The 16,012-nt window shown below is 46.7% G+C and overlaps 1 protein-coding gene and 2 pseudogenes across 1 annotated transcript in view; 2 read left to right on the forward strand and 1 right to left on the reverse strand.

Annotated features, from left to right (window-relative positions):
- The window catches only part of LOC135272882 (metalloprotease TIKI1-like), an 83,558-nt gene extending 69,543 nt beyond the window's left edge, over window positions 1-14,015 (forward strand). Inside the window, exons 7-8 of the mRNA XM_064371594.1 lie at window positions 6,878-7,138; window positions 9,706-14,015. Coding sequence (XP_064227664.1) covers window positions 6,878-7,138; window positions 9,706-9,889 — 445 coding nt within the window. The 3' untranslated portion in view covers window positions 9,890-14,015. The remainder of the gene's footprint in view (window positions 1-6,877; window positions 7,139-9,705) is intronic.
- Window positions 10,579-16,012, reverse strand: part of LOC135272898 (dynein axonemal heavy chain 6-like) — a 42,561-nt pseudogene continuing 37,127 nt past the window's right edge.
- LOC105722847 (E3 ubiquitin-protein ligase SIAH1-like) lies at window positions 12,373-14,015 on the forward strand (annotated as a pseudogene).

Genomic DNA, 16,012 nt, shown 5'->3' on the forward strand with positions numbered 1-16,012 from the left:
ACTGTCATAGCCAAAACCACAGACTGGGTGATTTCATCAACAGAAACGCACTTCTCACAGCTCTGGAGGCTGGAAGTCCCGGATCAAGGTGTCAACGGGACTGGTTTCTCTTGGGGTCTCTCTGTTTGGTTTGTAGATGGCCGCCTTCTCTTCCTGCCAGCACATGGCGCTTTTTCCTGTAAGCTAGCGTCCCTGGCCTCTCTTCTAGTAAGGACACCCGTCATATTGGACTAGGGTCCTCATTTTAACAGAATCACCTCTTTAAAGGCCCTAACTCCCAATAGTCACATTCTGAGGTACTGGGATTGGGGCTTCAACATGTGAATGTGGGGGACGCCTATCAGCTCCTAACATCCCCTCCATTTCTCTGGCCCCTACTCCCTCACGATCCATGGTCAGCAGCCCCCTCTCCTGGCAGAGGTCTCAGCTGTAGCGAGAGTGCTCCAGGATGCAAATACCCATCCCTGACAGAGGATCCAGCTGTGGTGTCTGCCCAATGGCCGCTCATCTCCAGCTGCCCTCTTTCTCCTCAGAAGGCCCCCCTTCATCACACCTTGTCTCCCTGTCCCCTGTCACCCCAGAGGCTCATGCCTGGCAGGAGCCATGATTTTTCCAGTGTCCCTCTAGGTGGGAAATCCTGGACACATCCTGACTTCTCTTATCCCCACCTTTCTTCATGCCCTGTACTTACTGTGTCAATAGTGACTGCCCTTCACAGAGCACTTTCTAGTTTACAGAAGCCCTGATGTGAGCCTGCGCATTTCCCTCCTCCAGGCCTTTGGCTTCCTCCAGTGAAGACTGGCTGGGATTTGTCCTTCCCCATTTCCGTGGCCACCGCACCCTCCCAGGCCCTTCTCCCTCAGGTTCATTCTTCGCCCTTCTGTGGGACTAATCTTTCCAGTGTCCCGTATTCAAACCCTCCACGGTTTTTGATTGTTCTCTTCCAAAGTCATTGTCTTTACTCGGAGGTCTTAGCACTAAGACCCTACCCTTCCTGCAGCAGGGATCTGCTGCTTGCTTCAGAAGAGCTTCCCTCCCGTTCCTGCCTCTCCACCTTTATCGATGCTACTCCCCACACCGAGGAGCCCTCCTCTCCTCCCCTTGATGCGGGTGGGGGTGGGAGAATCCTACCCCTGCCTGAGTCTGCTCTGCTGCAGGCTCACACTCCTTCCTGTTCTCCTTCAAGTCTGGAGGAGCCAGCCCTTAGGGGTTCTCTGCACCCTGCAGGACCGTGGGTCTTTCCTCCCCCACTGGGCTCTCTCTGGTCCCTTCTCAGCCCCTCCCACTGGGCTGACTGGGCTGGGGTTCCACATACTGTCCCTGGGGTGCTGGAGAGGGCCCTGCCTGGGGAGTGTGTGTGTGTGTGTAATGTGTTTGGTATATCTGATGTTTTGTGTGTGTCTGGTGTGTGGTGTGTGTGAGGGGTGTGTGGTGTGAGGGGTGTGTGATGTTTGTGTGTAGGGTTTGTGTGGTGTGTATCTAGTGTGCAATGTGTATGTGAGGGGTGTATGTGCGTGGTAGTGGGCATGTGTGTGGTGCATGTGTGTGTGGTGCATGTCTGGTGTGTGTTTGGTACATGTGGTGTGTATGTGGTATGTGGGGTGTGTGTGGTGTGTAGTGTGCATGTATGTGGTGCATGTCTGGTGTGTGTGTTGTGTATGTGTGTGGTGCACGTCTAGTGTGTGTATAGTGTGCGGTGCATATTTGGTGTGTGTGTTGTGTGTGCATGTGTGTGTTGTGTGTGGTGCATGTCTGATGTATGTGTTGTGCATATGTGTGGTGTGTGTGGTACGTGTGTGTGGTGTGTGTGGTATATGTGGGGTGTGTGTATAGTGTGCATGTGTGTGGTGCATATTTGGTGTGTGTGTTGTGTGTGCATGTGTGTGGTGTATGTCTGATGTATGTATTGTGTATATGTGGTGTGTGTGGTGTATGTGGTGTGTGTGGTGTGTGTACGTGTGTGGGGTATATGTGGGCTGTATGTGTGTGTATTGTGTGTGTTGCTGGTTGTTTCTAGGCTCCCTAATTCTGCCTGTAACCCTGACGCCTGCCCTTGGGGGAAGGAAGGTCAGGAATCGGTCTTTTTAGAAGCTCTCCAGGAGATTCTGATGCCCACTGAAGGCTGAGAACCAGTGTTCTCATTTCCCCAGGGAGGAAAAGAACATTTATTGGTGGATCATCAGGTGGTAGCCAGGTTTATTTACTCTCAGTTATTTCTCAAAACCAGCCTGCAAGGGGAGTGTTTCTTCTCATTTACTAATGAAGAAACTGAAAGGTCACACAGTTAACCAGGGCCCAGAAATAGCTCAGACCCTTCTATCTCCCAGACCTTTCCTTTCTGTCTTTCTTCTCCCACCTTTTACTTCCTAGCCTTTATGTCTTTGTTCGTGCAGTTTCCTCCGCCAGGGATTCTTTCCCTACCCCCACTACCCTCAGTTCTATCAGAATCTGTGAGATCCAGCACGTTGCCACACCTTCCTCCATCGCTCCATCCTGGGTTCATCCTGTGCATGACCCCAAGGAACCTATGATTTGTGCTTCTACAGCGGCCTTTAGCAAGAGCTCTCTCTTTCTTCTAGAGCCTTCTGGACAAGGATCTAATTTTCAAAATTGGATTTCCAGAAGTATCTATCTTGGCATCTGGCGCATGATGGGATCTCAAATAGGACTGATTATGTGTAACTAATATTATTGCTGGTACTGCTCACGTGCATTCATTTATTCAGCCAGTGGGGGACCTGAGAGGTTTTAAGGGTGAACGTGCATACAGTGGTCCCAGGTGAAGCCATGAGGGAGGATGAGGTCTCCAAAGGAGAGGAAGAAGGGGCAGGGTCCTGGGAGGCTAAGGGCCCAGGAAAGTGGGTGGGGGAGAATGCCTACAATGAGGGGCTGGCAAGGAGGACCAGGGCAGCGGGGGGATATCCGTGTCCTTCTTCCCCTCCTCAGCAGCCATATGGTAGTCCTTAAGGGATGATTCTGGTCATGTGGAACTGGAATCCAGGGCAGGCTGGTGTGGTTGGGGACAGGAGGGCTGTTAAGTGATGATCTAGCTTACTTCAGGCTCTGCCAGCTGCCTTAGTCTTGGGGCAGGGCCTTCAAGCTAGAGGCCCTTACCCCAATTTTTGGGGTATTGGGGAGACAGAGATGGGTGTGCATGTTGGGGTATGGGGAGGGCAACTATTGGCCGCCACGCTCCACCTGTCAGCAGGCTGGAAAACTTAGGAAATGCTCCTGAATGTGAGGCTGCCCTTCTCTGAGCAGAGAAGACAAAGAGATGCAGTTTCTGTTGGGCTAATCTGCAGAGGGCTTAGGCAGTTCCTCCCTCCTCCCACTAGGATAATGGATACTATGTTAGCTTTCTATCACTGCTATAACAAATAATCACAAACTCAGTGGCTTAAAACAACACAGATTCATTATTTTATACTTCTGGAGATCAGAAGTCTGACACAGGTTTCACTGGCTGAAATCAAGGTGTTAGCAGGGCTGCATTCCCTTCTGGAGGCTCTGGGGAATTTGTTTTCTTTCCCTTTCCAGCTTCTAGAGGCTGCCCACATTCCTTGGCTTGTGGAGCCTTCTTCCATCTTCAAAGCCAGCAATGTTGCATCTCTATTACCATTCTTCCATAGTCACATCCCCCTCTGACTGCAGAAGGGTTCTCTGCTTTTAAGGGCCCGTGTGATTAGATTGGGCACACCTGGATCTGGGCTATTTTCCTCATCTTAAGGTCCTTAACTTAATCACATCTTCAAAGTTCCTTTTACCCTGTAAGGTAATGTGTTCAGAGCTTCCGGGGGCTAGGTCATGAACATCTTTGGGGATCCGGAAGATGTCCCTTTGGTTACACAGTGGGGTGCTCTAAGGTTCTGGTCAGCCGTGCTAGGGTTTATACAGCTTCACTTATTCTCAGAAGACTGGGAGAAGGGGGATGCATCTGAAGTAAGCATCTTCTGTGTGCTCAGCACTGTGTGAAGCATGGTGCTTGGACCATTTTAATCCTCACAGTACTGCGGTGGGATAGCTTAGTTTTATATAAGCAGAAGAGGCTCAGAAAGGTCAGTTATCTTGTCTCAGGCTCCAAGCCTGGGCTGTTTTCCTTGCCAACCAGTGTGCTTCTTTCTTGGATACTTCCACGGAGGAGGCTGTGTGAAATGCAGGTAGGGGACAAACAGGCTGTGAGCACAAGGGGTAGTCCTATGTTGTAGCCAAAATGACCACGGGCTTAAGTTTAGTTAAACTGTGAGAATCCAGACTGGCCCAAACATGATAATCTAGATCTTGAGCCTGTGATGGGATCCAGCCCAGCGGTTCTGTGAGGGATTGGGTGTGTTCAGCAGCTGGAATTTTCTATTTGGGACAGAAAAGCAGCCACCCCTATTGACCTAGGTACCCTTAAACCCCTGTCTGAGCCCATGTGAGCATTTGTCTGTAGGATCTCTCCCTGGAGATTATAGTGACACTAATTTATACTCTTCGTATTTTCTACAATGAGAATGGATTAGATTTATGACATGAAAAAAATCTCAACAATGAATGTTACTTAAAAATGGCACAGAATCCTTCCTGGAACCTTGCGCAGGTCAGTTTTTTCACCCCAGTCTTCAGTTTCCTCAATCATAAAGTAGGTGTTAGATTCCTCAGGACTCCTTAGCTCAGAAATATGAGGGAGATAAAAACCAGGAAGAGTAAAGCTAATTTCTTCCTGATCCCTACCTTCCAACTCCCACCCAGGGCTGTTAACTCGGCTCTTAAGCCCTGGCCTTGGCTACCTGGAGTTTCTGGGGTGAGGTCTTTGTTGTGAGTTGAACAGAAACAAAGCTATGATTTGTCTCACTGCGAGGACCCACTGTTTCAAGCCATAAGACACAGCCCTAGTGAGTTTGAGACCATGTTCCTTGCTAAGTCAAAGCAACAGACTTTTCTTGAGTGCTTACCATGTACCAGGACCTGTTTGGGTCATATGGAGGCCAAGGATGACACAGACGTAGTCTCTGCCAAGGGCAGAGGGCTTGGTGGGCATGGTGCTGCCTGACCATCTGTTCTTGAAGCCTCTAGGATGGTGGTCCCCAACCTTTTTGGCACCAGGGACTGATTTCATGGAAAATTTTTTCATGGATTGGGGAAGTGGAGGTGGTTTTGGGATGAGACTGTTTTACCGCATATCATCAGGCATCAGGCTCCTTAGAGTCTCATAAGGAGTGTGCAACCTAGATCCCTAGCACACACAGTTCACAATAGGGGTTCCGCTCCTATGAGAATCTGATACCCCTGCTGATCTGAGAGGATGTGGAGCTCAGGTGGTAATATGGTTGCTCGCCTGCTGCTCACATCCTGCTGTGTGGCCCAGTTCCTAACAAGCCACAGACCAGTGCTTAGTCCACGGCTTGGGGCCTGGGGACTCCTGCCCTAGGAGGCCACCTGAATCCTAGAGAGCCTTGATGGGGCCACATTCCCTTTCTAGGTTCTAGTTTCTCTGCTGTAACAGTAAAAGGATTCATTTAAGTGGCGTCACAATTACGTACCAGGCATTGTGCTGAGCTCAGGAGATAGTAATGAATATATTAAGCCCTGTCCTCCCAAGAACCTTCTAGGATATGACTGCTTCTGGGGTCCTTAGTCTCAGGTTCAGAGTAGGGGCCTTTTTCAATCCTTTGCCATTTGAGGAATTCCCCTCTTTTATCTTTTTTGCCCAATGTAAGTCTTTCCCTTTTTTGCTTTCCCTCTTATATACTTCGTCCCGTCTTCACACAAGGCCATTAGCACTGACTTCTCAGACTCTGCCATGTTGTGGTTCAAAACTGAGGCCCATTCTGGCAAGGTAGATGGTTCATCAAGGCTGTTTCAGAGTAATTGAGTTCTTACATGTGCTGGTCAGTGGCACCTGTATCAATGGATGAGGAAAGCCCTAGACATGGCATAGCCACTGCTCCCCCTCCTCAGGCAGACGGGAGCTTCAGGACCCTCACTGCTGCCTACATCAGAAGACAATGGGATTGACATCTAGTAGAATTCTTCTCTTTCTGCTCCCCCATCCCCTTCACCAAACCCTTGACAAAAGTTCTGTTGTTGGAAGAAACTTGGTCCTTCTAAAAGCTTATTTCTTCACTAAAAGAAGTATTTGGTGACTATAGTCACCTTTAGGGGAAAACTGGAAGCAAGTCTGAGTTTCCTATCAGTTGTGAAAATCTCTTTGGGAAAGATGATTTCAGGCCAGATCTGTGATTAAGTGGTTGGACGACAGCCCTGAGAGCCCCTTCCTGAATAAAGCCTTCAAGAGGGTACAGAAAGGGTTAGCAGGGTTTAGGGCTACTTCAGTTGTTTTAAGCAAATGGCATTTAAACATTTTCCATCTGTCTTTCAAAGCTTTATTGTTCACTAGCCAGAGTGGTGACATTTGCCTGTATTTGGGGCCTGAGGTGGGAGAATCACCTGAGCCCAGGAGTTTGAGGCTACAGTGAGGTATGATTGGGCCATGGCACTCTAGCCTGAGTGACTTAGGGAAATCTGGTCTCTAAAAAAACAAAAACAACAACAACAACAAAGCCCTGTAATTGTCAGTGACTTCCTAGACAGGGCTGACTTGTTCATTGTTGGAAAAGTAAATACTGTACATGAAATAGTTTAAAAATCTTGGATCTTTCTCCCCAGGACTAGGGAATTTGGAGAGAGTAGGGTGAGGATATCTGAGGGGGAAAAAGGTATCAAAAAAAATCAATTCCCAAGGTAATTTCAAGAACCAGGTAACTTCTGCCCTCCCTGGCCAGCTTGAACTTTCAGGTTATCTGCTGTCATGAAACCCTGAAGTGTAAGAGAGCTGGGGGAGGCGCCATGCTGTGTGATCCTCCTCCAAATACCTCCTCCTTCCACTTCTGTACAGAGGGAAGAGTAAAAAGACCTCTCCACGGCCCACTCCATTCACCATCTTTGCTCCCAAAGTGCCCACCCTGGAACTACTGGCACCGGAAGCCGTGTCCTCAGTGCACTCAACGCTGCCACCCCTTGTGTCCCGGCCTGGAAGTGCCGACCTGCCCGGTGAGGCCGTGCAGAAGTTCCAGAAGAAGTGGAGGCGGCCACAGCGGAGGCAGCGACTCCGGCAATTCAGCGATCTGTGGGTCCGCATGGAGGAGAGGTCAGGCAGGTAGGCTGAGTCGGGTTGGCATCCACCTTTACCCTGGTGAGCAGACCCAGGAATGCCTCTCACACTGGTTGTGATGGGCAAGGGTGAGGTCTTTCCTTGTTGTGAGTTGAACAGAAACAAAGCTATGATTTGTCTGTGAGGATGTGCTGTTTCAAGCCATGGAACATAGCCCTAGTGAGTTTGAGACCATGTTCCTTGCTAAGTCAAAGCAACAGATTTTTCTTGAGTGCTTACCATGTACCAGGACCTTTTTGGGTCATATGGAGGCCAAGGATGACACAGACATAGTCTCTACCATGGGCAGAGGGCTTGGTGGGCATGGTGCTGCCTGACCATCTGTTCTTTTTTCTTTATTCTTTTTTTTTTTTTTGAGACGGAGTTTCGCTCTTGTTACCCAGGCTGGAGTGCGATGGCGCGATCTCAGCTCACCGCAACCTCCGCCTCCTGGGTTCAAGCAATTCTCCTGCTTCAGCTTCCTGAGTAGCTGGGATTACAGGCACGTGCCACCATGCCCCGCTAATTTTTTGTATTTTTAGTAGAGATGGTGTTTCACCATGTTGACCAGGATGGTCTCGATCTCTTGACCTCATGATCCACCCACCTCGGCCTCCCAAAGTGCTGGGATTACAGGTGTGAGCCTCTGCGCCCGGCCGACCATCTGTTCTTGAAGCCTCTAGAACAGTGGTCACCAACCTTTTTGGCACCAGGGACTGATTTCGTGGAAGAAAATTTTTCCACAGATCGGGGAGTAGGGGATGGTTTTGGGATGAAACTCTTCCACCTCATATCGTCGTGATACAGATGTAGTCTCTATCAAAGCTTTCTCTTTCCTCATGATCCCAGGCACCCTTTTTCTGTCCCCTGTGACAAAAGCGAATCCAGATTTAGGGTAGCTGCTTCAAGCCAGGGCAAGGGCAACATGTTTATGCTTGTTAAAGAACAAGTCTGCAGGTAGGATGACTCTGTTAAAAGTGGAAGGCGTCTGGAAAGGTTGCAAAGAACTTGATTTTTCAGATCTTTCTCCATGGTAGATTCAGGGAGAATGTCATAGATTTGCAGAGCTGGAAGCAGCTCGATAGGCATGGGCGTGTTTAACCCCCACATTGTAAGGGAAGGGTTGTGACCCTACACCAAACGTAGTCTCAGAAATGGCTGGGGAGGAGATTGGAGGTGGATAGACGAGCCTGAGTCTGCAGGGCACAAGACATCTGGAAGAACTACCCCAGAGAGGCTAGGAGCAGGAATCCAATTAAATTAATCTCAGGCTTATTGAGTCCGTCCTTTGTGCCTGCTGTTGTGTTGGGTGCTGTCTGTGTGGGGCCAACCAGAAGTGGGCCTTGCCATCATGGACCTTGCAGTCTGGTGAGGAAGATGGATTTTTGGGTAGATAATCTGCAATGGAAGTGTAAGGTGCTATGGGTGTATGTGTGGTGCATGCATATGTGTGTGTGTGTGTGTTGGAGGTTACTACTTAGGGTCAAGGGTCAGGAAAGTTTTCCTTTGAGGAAGCATCCTTTTGGCTTATCCTGAGTAGAAGCCAAATTGGAACCTTGTGAATACAGCGTCTGAGTCTGAATCAGTAGATGTAGAGATCCAGTGCCTACACAGGTGCTTAATAAATGTAGAATGAATGAGTGAATGAATGAACAACTGAATAGGGAAGGGGAAGGGTTGAGGGCAGAGGTAACAATGTGAAAGCCTGGCTGGAGGGAATGATTGTGTTAAAGAAGCCAAGATAAAGTAATTCTGGCTGGAGCCTGGGAAGTAAAGGAGTAGTGAGGTGAGATGTGTCCAGAGAGGTAAACAGGGAGGGAAGTAGGGACCCACTGAAAGGTCTGAAGCAGGCATGTGATATGCTATGTGATTTGCAGTTTAAACGGACAGAAGCTAGCAGCCAGATGGGACCTGGAGAATGTGGACAGCTTCTCATGGTGTTCATGTCCCAGGGTGACTCATGAACCATCCTCCACTGATGCAGGAATAAATTCACCTGTTTAGTACTTTTTCAAACAGGGCCATTTCCTTTAAGGTGGCCATGGAGTTGGGCACTTTATACCTCAGCTGAGCTGAAAGATCTGGGTGGGCCTGAGGTCACGGGCCCCTCAAGTTGTACTGTCTTGACCCAGTATACCTACATGTTGTTCACATCAGGCCTGGACTTGGGCAGGTGAGTGAGGCAGAGACCCAGGGAGGAATCTGCATGGTCTGGCTCTGCCTCTGTGGTGGCCAGTGAGGAAAGTCCCTGCCTAAGATTGCCCAGAGGCTAATAATTAGCAAACTTTGAATTGGGCCTTATACCAAGACTTTCAATAATCTTTGAATGAAGAACCAAATTGCCAGGGACAGTTGGCAGTCTGCTGGTCTTAATATCCTCTGCCATTGGGTTTTCTGGTAGCAGTGGCCAAAGACATGAAAGAGGGCCAGAGATATAGGAAGCCTATTAACATACTAATACCCATTCCTGTCTTTTAGGAGGGAGATGAAGAGAAGCTGTGTGGGCATTTGGGGGCCTTGGAGTGTGCAGTGGTTTCTGCTGTGCTTTCAGACCCTTTCTCTTTGCTTCCTAGTGACATGGTCCCGCAACTCCAGGTCTCTGTCCTGGACAGGCACATCTCCACTGAGCTGCGGCTCCTTCGCCATGGGCATTCCCACCGCAGCCGGTTGGTGGCCAGCAGTGCCTGCCTGTCTCTCTGGACTCCTGTGTTCTGGGTGCTGGTGCTGGCTTTCCAAACAGAGACACCTCTGCTGTAATGACTGGAAGTACCAGGCTAAGACCCTGATCCCTTGGACTTGAAGGATGGCCTTTCCTGTACTCCACACTCTGGTCTAGCCTTGATGGGCCCAATCCAGGAGAGACTTCTCCCAAAAAAGAAGCCCAGTGTTGATTCTTCTCTTTCCAAGGAATGTGACTTCAGGTTATCCAACTTTGGGGGGAGGTGTACAGTTTGGTAACACATTGAGTTGTGTGAAAATAAATTATAAATGAGTTGTATGAAAATAATTAAATACCTTTTTTGTGTGTAGACTTTTATTCATGATGTGTATATATCAGGCAGACAACTTCTTCTCTCACACCCTCTGAATCCTTTCACTCCCTCCCCCGGGTCCTGCACTTCTCAGCTACAGCTCTGATCCCTTTGGGCCCTGGCTTTGGATCCTTTCCCTTTCTTTGTGTCACTCTTGGTTCTGGATGCAGGGGAGTTGGTAGGCCATGGAACTTGTGGTCTGTACCTCTCTATTCAAGCTCTGGTGAATAGGGTACTCCCTGTGCCCTGAGAGATGCTTTGATTTTGTATAATGTGTGTGTCTCACTGACATGCTGGAGGATGGGTAGGGGAGCGGGGATAGGCTTTGTCAGAGGTGCTGTGCAAGAAAGTTTTTTTTTTTTTTTATCAACACAAATTGAGCCATTTAAATAAAAAAGCTAGTCCAAAAAAGGGTCTCACTCTACAGAGATTAAATCATTTCCAAATCACAGTGAAAGAGACATGAGTAATTAACCAATTTTCTTTTCTACTATGTGCTTTGGAGATACCTCACTAAAATTTGGTATCTGACACAACAGAATAACATTTGCAGAATGTAATATTGTAGTGACAGTACTGAGGTTGATTGTACAGACTATTAAATGGTTACATCTTAGTTATTTATATGGAATATTGGTCCAATAACATAAAAATAGAGAACAGCATCTAGAAATTTATCTCATTCGATGTTCAGAGATAAGAGTTAACCATCCTAAGAAAGCAATTTTCATACTACTCCCAATCCCCATCTTGTTATTTATTATTTACATGTCTGTTGTCAATGTTTTTTCTAAATAAAAATCTTATTGGGACTCTCTCTATAAAATGTGTAAGAGTAGAAATTCCCCAGTTGAATCTGAACTGGGAGCTTTTAACCTTGCCCAGGCGATCTCCCTCCCCTAACCACCATGGTTCCGGATCAAGGTCCTACCTGTGGCAAGCTTCCTTTATGGTCCTGGGCCTCTGAGTAGCCCATAAAAACCCTGGGCAGAAGGTCTGTCCAGGACTTGGGTGGGGCCAATAAGAAGTAGTTGTATTTGTCCCCTGATCTGGTTTAGGGTAAGGCTGATTGCCTGGGTTTGTTGCTCTGGCTTCCTTTCGTTTTCTGAGGCATTTGTGGGTTCATGCTCAATTATTTCCAGGGCCCAGAACATCTCTGTGACTTTATTGAAAGAGTGGTGTGATGGCACTCAGGACCCATGTCCATCACTTTGGTTCCATTCTGCACCACCTGTATTGCAGGGGTAGGCGGGCAAAAACTCCCAAATCCTCTTGCTGCTATGATTAATTCTCCAATGAGATACACTCATGGGATATTTGGAAAATAAAAGTGAGCAGAGAGTCTTTTTCTTGAGAAGTGGGCATGGGTATGTGCAGGCTGCAGCAGACATAAGTTTGTGCGGTGGCCAGTTCTCTGCAGCCCCCTCTTCCCCTGCTTCAGTGTGGAGTAGCTGCAAGGTTGGCATGGTTTTTCCTTCAGGGCTCCCACCCTGGAGTACAGATGCTGTGATGCCTAATACCAGCTCTTTGACTTCTGCAGTGGCAGCTGTTCCTGAAACCATGTTAGTACCTATTTCTGCTTGAAACACCAAGAGTAGTTTCTGATTTGTGCACTGATTTCTGGTAAAAGTGGTGTTCCCTGCTTCTCTGTGACTTGAGTCTGTTCTTAACCTCGATAGGTATGGGGATAAAGTGAGGAGGCAGAGATAAACTGGGAGGGTAGGATCACTGTGGCTGACTCTGTTCCTCCAATTCTTTGTAAGAGGGTGGTGTGGTTCCTATCAAGGGCTCAATCCTAGCTGGGTGATTCCCTTGTTTCTTGGGTCACATTATGGCCAAGGAAGCAGACAGACCATTACAGGCAGGACTGACACAAGATGGTTTGTCACAGTGGCTGCTCCATTTTAGAACTGACCCACCAACCTCTGCTTTTGAGGTGGCAGAGGCTCCAATGCACCTGGCTGGGACTTCGTTAGTTTTCACACAGATTCATCCTGAAGTGGAAGGGGAAAATCCTCCGTCCTTGGGCAGGACTGGCCTGCCCTTTTGTGAAAGCACAGGCTCTTCCAAGGATTGTGATGTAGCCCCATGGAATGGGGAACTGACATCACGAGCAGATCTCTTATCCTGCTCCTTTGCTCTACCAGTTGTGCCCGCTGCATCAACCTCCCATGCACTGGACTCTGAGAGCCTTAATCTAGTCTAGAAATGGAAGCACCTGGAGTGGCAGAGGTGGCCCAGGGTGTCCCGTCCGTCTTGGTGCCGGGAAGAGGCCGTGACGCTGCCCGCGGTGGTGGGGGTTGGCGACGGAGCGCGTTGGTGCCAGGACCGGGGTCCGAGGCGTGCTCTCTGCCCACAGAAATGAGCCGTCAGACTGCTACAGCATGACCTACCGGTATCTCAAAGTGTCCACCATCCCAGAGGGTGCCTGCCCTGACTGACACAACTGCATCCAACAATGACTTGGCAAGTCTTTTTGAGTGTCCAGTCTGCTTTGACTATGTGTTACCACCCATTCTTCAATGTCAGAGTGGCCATCTTGTTTGTAGCAACTGTGGCCCAAAGCTCACATGTTGTCCAACTTGCCGGGGCCCGTTGGGATCCATTTGCAACTTGGCTATGGAGAAAGTGGCTAATTCAGTATTTTTCCCGTGTAAATATGCCTCTTCTGGATGTGAAATAACTCTGCCGCACACAGAAAAAGCAGACCACGAAGAGCTCTGTGAGTTTAGGCCTTATCCCTGTCTGTGCCCTGGTGCTTCCTGTAAATGGCAAGGCTCTCTGGATGCTGTAATGCCCCATCTGATGCATCAGCATAAGTCCATTACAACCCTACAGGGAGAGGATATAGTTTTCCTTGCTACAGACATTAATCTTCCTGGTGCTGTTCACTGGGTGATGATGCAGTCCTGTTTTGGCTTTCACTTCATGTTAGTCTTGGAGAAACAGGAAACATATGATGGTCACCAGCAGTTCTTTGCAATCGTACAGCTGATAGGAACACACAAGCAAGCTGAAAATTTTGCTTACCGACTTGAGCTAAATGGTCATAGGCGATGATTGACTTGGGAAGCAACTCCTTGATCTATTCATGAAGGAATTGCAACAGCCATTATGAATAGTGACTGTCTAGTTTTTGACAACAGCATTGCACAGCTTTTTGCAGAAAATGGCAATTTAGGCATCAATGTAACTATTTCCATGTGTTGAAATGGCAATCAAACATTTTGTGGCCAGTATTTAAAACTTCAGTTTCACAGAAAATAAGGCACCTTTCTGCCTGCCAATCTAAAACTCTCTTGGTAGGTGAAAGCTAGACACATGAAGGTAAATAAAAAGAAAGGCTGTTAAATACAGGAAACAGTTGCATGTAGTAACACTAATATATTTAAAAGTAAGTCAACAGTAAACCACTGAAAAAATGTATGTATGTACACCCAAGATGGGCATCTTTTGTATTAAGAAAGAAGAAAGCATTGTAAAATACTTCTGAGTTTTGTGTTTGCTGTAGATTGTATTGTTGAAAAATAATGGTTTTTTTTTTTGTTATGTTTCTGCATGTGTGGGTGTGTGCGTGTTTGGGTTTTTTTCCTTTAACTGACAAGCCATCTTGAGTGGTCATGGGCCACTGCTTTTTCCCCTTTGTGAGTCAATACATAGTGCTGCTGTGTGCTTTTTTGTGTGTGTATTTGCTAATTTTTATTAATTCTAGTTTTTCATTAAATAAATTTGACTTTCTTTTCTGTAATTCAGGTTTTGCCTCACTTTTTTTTGGTACCATTTTAAAGTTAGTGTCTTTTGATATGCATAATTGTTTATGGTAAAATTTATAACATGCATTCAATACATACTTTCTTTTCCCCATTAATCAGTTCATTAGAAATATTTTAAAATCAGCTATTTTATGAAGCTATGAGTTCCAGAAAGTAAAGGTGAAATCGGGAAAATTATCAAAAGCTATTTAAAGCATCTAAAAGATGGTCTCTCTTTCTCTCTTCTACAGATGAGTCACACCTTTGAGCTTAATCTTTGAAAGGTTAGAGAATCAATTGATTCTTATAATGAAAATTGGGCTTTTGTTTCCTTTTTCAAATATCTTGGACAAATCATCTGTTTAAAATTTGTTCTTGTATTTACTGGTTTTGCAGAAGAAGGCATCGTCATGCACGGTATTTGTAATTAAAAGCAAATCATTTGTTTAAAAAGGCAGTTTGCAAAAAAAAAATGTTTTTGGTCTTTTATAATTCTCATTAAAAGAATATCAGGAGAGAGCTCTAAGATGGCTGATCACTAGCAGCTCGGGATTGTAGCTCTCAGTGAAAGTGCAGAGAGCGAGAGGACACCACACTTTCAGACGAATTTTTGTTGCTCACGGACCAGGAGATTCCCAGCGGAGGAGCCCCATGGGTCACCAGGGTGACTCTTGTGGCCGGCACGGCGGTTTTGCTGGTGTCTTGGTGTGACAGTTCTTGGTGCAGAGTGAGCAGGACTGGCTCCCCTTTTGGCCAATGTTGTTTGGAGCTCCAGGAAGACAGAGTCGCCTATTCAGCTGATTGAAGGACGGACTCAGGAAGGGAGCTAGACCAGAGATTCCCGGGCAGAAAAGCACCATCAATCTTAACACCGCTGTTTTAGCCGGTGCAGTGGATTGCTCAGATTTTGGCGCTGGGAATCAACAAGTTGGACGTCCACTCAGAGACCTAATTTGAAAGTCAGTAATCACAAAGACGACAGGTGGATAAATTTACAATGATGGGAAGAAACCAGCGTAAAAAGGCTGAGAATACCCAAAATCAGAATGCCTCTCCCTCTACAGGGGATCACAGTTCCTCATCAGCAATAGAACAAGGCCTGATGGAGAATGAGTGCGTTCCATTAACAGAAGTAGGCTTTAGAAGGTGGATGATAAGAAACTTCTGTGAATTAAAAGAACTTGTTCTAACCCAATGCAAAGAAACTAAGAACTTTGAAAAAAGGTTTGATGAAATCCTAACGAGAATAGACAATTTAGAGAGGAATATAAGTGAATTAATGGAGCTGAAAAACACAACACGAGAACTTCGTGAAGTATGCACAAGTTTTAACAGTCGAATTGATCAAGCAGAAGAAAGGATATCAGAGGCCGAAGACCAACTTAATGAAATAAAACGAGAAGTCCAGATGAGAGAAAAAAGGATAAAAAGGAATGAGCAAAGTCTCCAAGAAATATGGGACTATGTGAAAAGACCTAATCTACGTTTGATAGGTGTACCTGAATGTGACGAAGAGAATGAATCCAAGTTGGAAAACATTCTTCAGGATATTATTTAGGAAAACTTTCCCAACCTAGTAAGGCAGGACAATATTCAACTCCAGGTAATACAGAGAACACCACAAAGATATTCCTCAAGAAGACCAACCCCAAGGCACATAATCGTCAGATTCATTAGGGTTGAAATGAAGGAGAAAATACTAAGGGCAGCCAGAGAGAAAGGTCAGGTTACCCACAAAGGGAAACCTATCAGACTTACAGCAGATCTCTCAGCAGAAACCCTACGAGCCAGAAAAGAGTGGGGGCCAATATTCAACATCCTTGAAGAAAATAATTTTCAACCCAGAATTTCATATCCAGCCAAACTAAGCTTCACAAGTGAAGGAAAAATAAAATCTTTTGTGAACAAGCAAGTACTTAGAGATTTCACCATCACCAGACCTGCTTTACAAGAGCTTCTGAAAGAAGCACTACACATATAAAGGAACAACCAGTATCAGCCTTTCCAAAAATATTCCAAAAATATATCAAAAAGTAAACAGCATTAACATAATGAAGAACTTACATCAACTGATGGGCAAAACAGCCAGCTAGCAT

Source organism: Aotus nancymaae, unplaced genomic scaffold (assembly GCF_030222135.1).
Source record: "Aotus nancymaae isolate 86718 unplaced genomic scaffold, 86718_ANA_hifiasm-v0.15.2.pri h1tg000141l, whole genome shotgun sequence".
NCBI classification, from domain to species: domain Eukaryota; kingdom Metazoa; phylum Chordata; class Mammalia; order Primates; family Aotidae; genus Aotus; species Aotus nancymaae.